This window comes from Pezoporus occidentalis, unplaced genomic scaffold (assembly GCF_034315485.1).
Source record: "Pezoporus occidentalis ecotype Australia unplaced genomic scaffold, CSIRO_AGI_Poc_V1 ctg13, whole genome shotgun sequence".
Lineage (NCBI taxonomy): Eukaryota > Metazoa > Chordata > Aves > Psittaciformes > Psittacidae > Pezoporus > Pezoporus occidentalis.
Window position 1 is genome coordinate 10,208,559 of NW_026913103.1, and position 6,000 is coordinate 10,214,558.

Sequence of the window (6,000 nt, forward strand, 5' to 3'; positions counted from 1 at the left end):
TTTAAAGACAGCTTGAGTTAGTAAGCTTTGTTCATACAAATAAATGCTTTCAGGATCAATCCTGAAGATAAGATATGGCACCAAAACTCTAGGACAAGAGAATGGCTTAAGGGTTGCTGGGAGGCAAAGGAAGAAATCCTGATAGAGATGAATTTATAAAGCCAGAGGAAGCATTAAGAGGGCAAGAAGATAGGAGCTGCCCTACTTGTAAGAGGCAGCCGCAGTGAGGGTACCAGCATAGCTGCACGTGATTTACAGAGCCAGATATCTCGCACGCAATGTGGCCAGCGTATGGAGGAGCTGACAACACAGAACTGCTATCCAAATTCAACAAAAACAAGGGAAGGTAACTAATATTGTGAATGTTCAGTATGATCCTAAGCCTTTGAGAAAGGACTGGGAAGGAACTATGGCCATAATGATGCAGGGTGGTTCCCATCACTTATGAAGTGCATCGCTAATTATAATCACATCTGAACATGCCATAAAGATCTTTGGCCATGAGAGAAACGCTGTGATAACAAGCCCATGGCTTATTGTAGAAGGTGTCATTCAGCTGCTGTAAAAGATAGCTCTTATTGATACAAACATGGACAGGGAGTTCTAACAGAGCAGAAAATTAGTTACTATTTGGAGACCAGAGTGAAGCAAAATGATTATAAGATGTTCAGGGAATGGCAAGGACATGACTGAAAACATAAAGCGAGTCCCTCAGCTAAGATTAAACAAACATGATCTGTAGATCTTGTACAGTGAAATCTCTTCTGCTGAGAGCTGTTTGTCTGAAACGTGGCTATAATGCTGTCCAGGGAGATTTTAGTGTTAAAAGAGATTTTTTTCACAGCAGTTAGCTTTGGCAGAGCAACCTGGGCTCAGCTCCAGGCCAGTTCTTTCGCTATTGCTCATCCTCTCTAGAAGATTCTGCAAGTCTAATTAGTAACACAGCTTTTGGCATAACAATGTTGTAACCTTTAGTGACCCTTTGTATCCTTCTAGTGACCCCTGTGCAGCCTGGTGGCTTTCCATGAGCCCGAGCAGTTGGGAAAGCAGCAGACAGCCCTCTTACCGGTGTTCCGGATCTCAGCTGCTTCCTGTAGGAGTTTTGGCACTGTGGATGTAACAGGAGCAAAAAGCTTTGCAAACCCTGCAGGATTTGCACATGGCCAACTGCAAACTGTGAGCAGGTCTGCAAGGTGAGGAAGGTTTTATTTTTATATTGCTGCTCTTTGAAGTGAAATTCCTTTGAGGTGATTTGCCCTGGAGATTAGCAAAAATAAGTAGCTGAGTCTTTGACTGGCACACAGACATTTTTACAGTGAATTACAATATTGGAGGTCTCTGAAATAAGTCCCATGCAATAAAGCTATCTACTTTGCTGGTTTCAGTGTGCACTGTCACACCCTAGAATGGCTGCCTTGGGGTACCTGCAGTGCCAAAAATTGTGACAGAGAAGGTGTCTGATCCTGCAGGCCCCCATTCATCCCATCCACCACATCAGCAGGAGTGCAAAGGCTGTGGGCTCTGCTGGATTTGAGCTGGTCAAAGGACAAGCCTTTGGGCTGGAAAGTGCAGAGTTTTAATTTGAGAGCAACACTTGCAGAACAACACCATCCAAAGAAACAAGGTAAAAGCCTGTGTACTTCCTCTGCCAGCTGCACCATGAACATCAGGAGCAAAGCTGACCACGTCTGTCAGGGACAGTGGGAAGCTGGCAGCGCACCCAAGGTGGCAGGTCTTTACAGCAGGTGCCTGTGTTGCCTGCCAGCACCAGTGGCTGGCGCTGAGCCCTGGCAGTATGGCAAGCGGATGGATGGTTTTGTGCTCCTATAGAGCTTCTGGAGGCTAGGGAAGCCATGTGTGCAAATGAAGCCACCCTGAGCATCGTGTGGTGGTGGGGAGACAGCCTTTTCCACTTTGAAGAGATTTCCCCCATCAACCTCCACTGAGGCCTGTGGCTCTCTTCAGACGGTAAAGGCTGCAATGAAGGGATGGTTTTCCATCCTGATCCTTACCCCAAGCCCTGTGGAGCAAGAGATACTGATGTTTAGAGAGGAGTAACAAAGTCAGTTGCTGTGACTTCTTCTCCTGCATAATGGATATTCAGGGCTGAGTGTTGAAGGGAGGGAAAATAGAGTCAATATCAAAATGTTCAGGAGCAATCTTCACTGCAAGCTTTTCTTGATGCTATATAGCATCCCCTCTTGCTCCTGTTTTTCTTTCAGTATCTAGTTCTGTGGTGGGAAAAGGTATTGGCTTTGACTTAAGTGCAAAGCAACCATGCTTTGGGGTTGTTCTGGGGATGTTGGTTGTTGAGAAACTGAACGTGAGCCAGTAGTGTGTGCTCACAGCCCAGAAAGCCAACCGTATCCTGGGCTGCATCAAAAGGAGCATGACCAGCAGGTCGAAGGAGGTGATCCTGCCCCTCTACTCTGCTCTTGTGAGACCTCACCTGGAGTATTGTGTGCAGTTCTGGTGTCCTCAACATACAAAGGACATGGAACTGTTGGAACAAGTCCAGAGGAGGGCCACAAGGATGATCAGGGGACTGGAGCACCTCCCGTATGAAGACAGGCTGAGAAAGTTGGGGCTGTTCAGCCTGGAGAAGAGAAGGCTGCATGGAGACCTCATAGCAGCCTTCCAGTATCTGAAGGGGGCCTGTAGGGATGCTGGGGAGGGACTCTTCATTAGGGACTGTAGTGACAGGACAAGGGGTAATGGGTTCAGACTTGAACAGGGGAAGTTTAGATCGGATATAAGGAAGAAGTTCTTTACTGTGAGGGTGGTGAAGCACTGGAATGGGTTGCCCAGGGAGGTTGTGAATGCTCCATCCCTGGCAGTGTTCAAGGCCAGGTTGGACAGAGCCTTGGGTGGCATGGTTTAGTGGGGGGTGAAGGGTGAGAAGAAAACAAGAAAATGATTGACTCAAAGCTTGGGAAAAATCCTGCACTGACAAATATAAGAAGCTTAGCCTTCTGAATATATCTAAGCAGAGATGAAAAAGGGGGTTGATCCACCTGTAAATACATGGATGAAGAAGAGACAAGCTGACATAGAACAGGAGCAAATGGGTGGAGGTTGAAGTTAAAAAATATCTGTGATCCTATTCTGAGTTTACTTGACACTGAAGGTAATTATCATAAGTTAGAGAGTCAATGCACAATTCATGCAGAAGGCTTTGTTGCTTGTGCTTAGCACCAAATCAGACAGGTGACCTTTTTCACCTTATAAATTATAAAGCTGTTAAAACCATCGGTCTCTCACGGCCTAGTCCATCACAGGGGAAAGTAAACACTGTACTGAGCACCACGCTGCTGATGGACAGCCCTGCAGCCGCATGACAGCTTTGCTCCTCTCTCCTCATCAGCCCCCCTCAGCATCTGTACTGCTCTACTGAGGCAGAAATAGGCCACAGATTACCTCCAAGGCCAGTGTGGGCACAATGGGAGGGAGGTGGACCCAGTTTTTCAGAGCCACGACACCTCGAGGCTTTCTGATGGACAATTACACTGTATATAAAAAGCATGGGTGAAGGGGCATTTCCTACATGAACTGAATAGGTATTTATTTTCTGTTGTCATGTATTTTTAACACTCTGTGATTTGCTATACTGTCGAATTATTTGCACTGGCACTGTTAAGTGTTTGGTACAATGGGAGTTTCTGTTAAAGATGCTAAACAAGAACATGGCTGTGTGTGTGCATTCCTCTGGTGGGCACTTTTCAGCTCAAATGGCAGTACCTTGCTTCTTACCCCTTTATTTTTCTACAGTCAGCATATCACCTCTTCTGCCACTGTCATGGAGGCTCAGTGAAAACAGAGGTTTCATGCCTGTCTTGCATCCACACTGTCTCTGATAGTGCATGATCTGAGGGCTGATCATGAACAGAGACACTGTATTCATCTTGTCAGTTATACCTCCACGAAACAGGTGTCACTGCTAAAACCATTTCATATGTATAAAATGGCTCATGGACTCCCAAGTGCCAACTGGGACACTGGAGTCACTCTAATGTAGCCCTGACTTGCTGCAAGAGGCTACAAGAAAACAAAAAGGCGCTGTGCTTGCCATCCCTTCCACCTTTCAGTCATTTGTCCTGAAGGATAACAGGAGTGGTTTGAGTTCTTCAAGACTGTGACATTCCTGCATTTCCAACCCCATACACATTACAGTATTGATGATAATACAGAGTCATTACAGAACAGAAACAGTGACTATAGCAAAGCAGAAACAATGTAGGTTTAGTCTGTCGCAGGCAGAAGTACACAGCATTTGGACAGAAAACTAATGTGTCAGCTATGTTCTCAAAAAAACATCCAAGGGATTTTTTCCCCTAGATGCCCCTTGTTATGTGCCTGAGTATAAAGATCCTCATGCAGAGTTCCAAATATTCCCCAAATTAGATATAAGTAATCAGAAATCAGTTGTAGCAAAAAACCTTCCTCAACTCAAAACCTCCTAAAATGGCTGTCTACAGATAGCAAGAGCAAAAAGTCACAGTCTGCATGAAAGAGAGATAATAGTCAATGTTTTAAATGATTTTTAATGTGTACATTCAATAGTGAAAGCTCTTTCTGTTTCCTCTGATAACAGACCATAGCCTTGAAGTCTGCAGAGAGGCTTTAACTTTTTCTTCTCAAGAACTCTATAAAACAAAGGGTATGGGAATAATAAAAGAAATTCTGAATGTTTTCTTTTGAGATCTCCAGTCAATCTAATCTTCAGTGAATGCAACAATCCTCATGGACCTAAATTTCCTCTCCGCTTTCATGCACATACTCTACCACATTTTAATCACAACAAATACAAGCAAATGTTTCTTTTTCTGCACACTTTCAAACTTTCAGATACATCAAAAACCCCTTTTCTGGGGGGAGGAGAACAATGTAGATTTTCACTGTAGAAAATGCATTTAAAACATTCATTGGCAAAACCAGCAGCAAAAAATATTTTTGACTGAAAGAGTACAATCTGCAAATGCAAATTTTCATTATCTCTTAGCCATTATATCTTCACCTGAAATCTTACATTTGGCCGTACTGTAACTATTTGAATGTAAAGAAATGAGACTTACCTGCCTTTTTTGTATACCTCATGTATTTCCTTTCCTTGTCTGTGGGCTCTGCATTCAGTGGATAAAACCCATCCCCACAACAGGAGGAAGATGCTAAAATGCATTTTATGGACAGTCAACATGTAACCTGAAGGTTCTATATCCAGAAATAGTCCATACAAAAAGAAGAAAACCAAAATGTAGATCCTGTTCCTCTTTTTAAGACATTATCGGTCTGATCGTTCTTGGAAGGATGTTTACTCATACAAAAAATCATCCTGCAGTATTTAATCTGGACAGTGGGGAAAGCAATTTCCACTAAACCTATAAATCCTTCTACGTCAGATGGCAGGGATTTTCTAGCAGTGTTGAATTCACGTATTCTCGGAGAACAATTATATTTTGTCCAAACAGGCTATTTTATTAATTGGTTTAAATTGAACCCTTTTCAAGTACCTGTGGGGTATGGCATATATATATATTTCTGTCTGCCTAACCAAAGTAGTGAAGTCAGTCAGGCAGTTGTCATTAGTCAGACTTCAATCATGTAACTTATCTGTGTAGCAGTGCTGCTTGTTACAGACATTGCAATAGCTTGAAAAGTGTTAACAAACATGTATCAGTTTCCAGCAAAAACTTGTTTCCATTTAGATCTACAAACAGCTTTTTGATCCTGTGTGTTTCTCTGCATCAATATACAGTGGTGCTGTGGCTGGAGTGGTCAGTGCTTTCAGGACTTGAGTCACGTACCTCACTGCTCTGCTGAGCAGGGTCTCTGGAAAGTATCCTGGTGTGCAGAAGAAGGAGGGGAGGACGGCAAGGGGGAGATAGCTCTCCCTTCTGCACAGAGCTGTTTGAAGGGATGCTGCTGAATCAGAGCAGCAAACAGCAGAACCACAGGATCTCTTAGGTCCCTGGTGTGCTGGGTTACATGTGACTACAAAACCCT

The 6,000-nt window shown here is 43.8% G+C and overlaps 1 protein-coding gene across 1 annotated transcript in view; it reads right to left on the minus strand.

The window, feature by feature from the left end:
- Positions 1-5,194, minus strand: part of GABRR1 (gamma-aminobutyric acid type A receptor subunit rho1) — a 28,915-nt gene extending 23,721 nt beyond the window's left edge. Inside the window, exon 1 of the mRNA XM_062608374.1 lies at positions 5,073-5,194. Coding sequence (XP_062464358.1) covers positions 5,073-5,194 — 122 coding nt within the window. The remainder of the gene's footprint in view (positions 1-5,072) is intronic.
- Between the last annotated feature and the right edge of the window lie 806 nt (positions 5,195-6,000).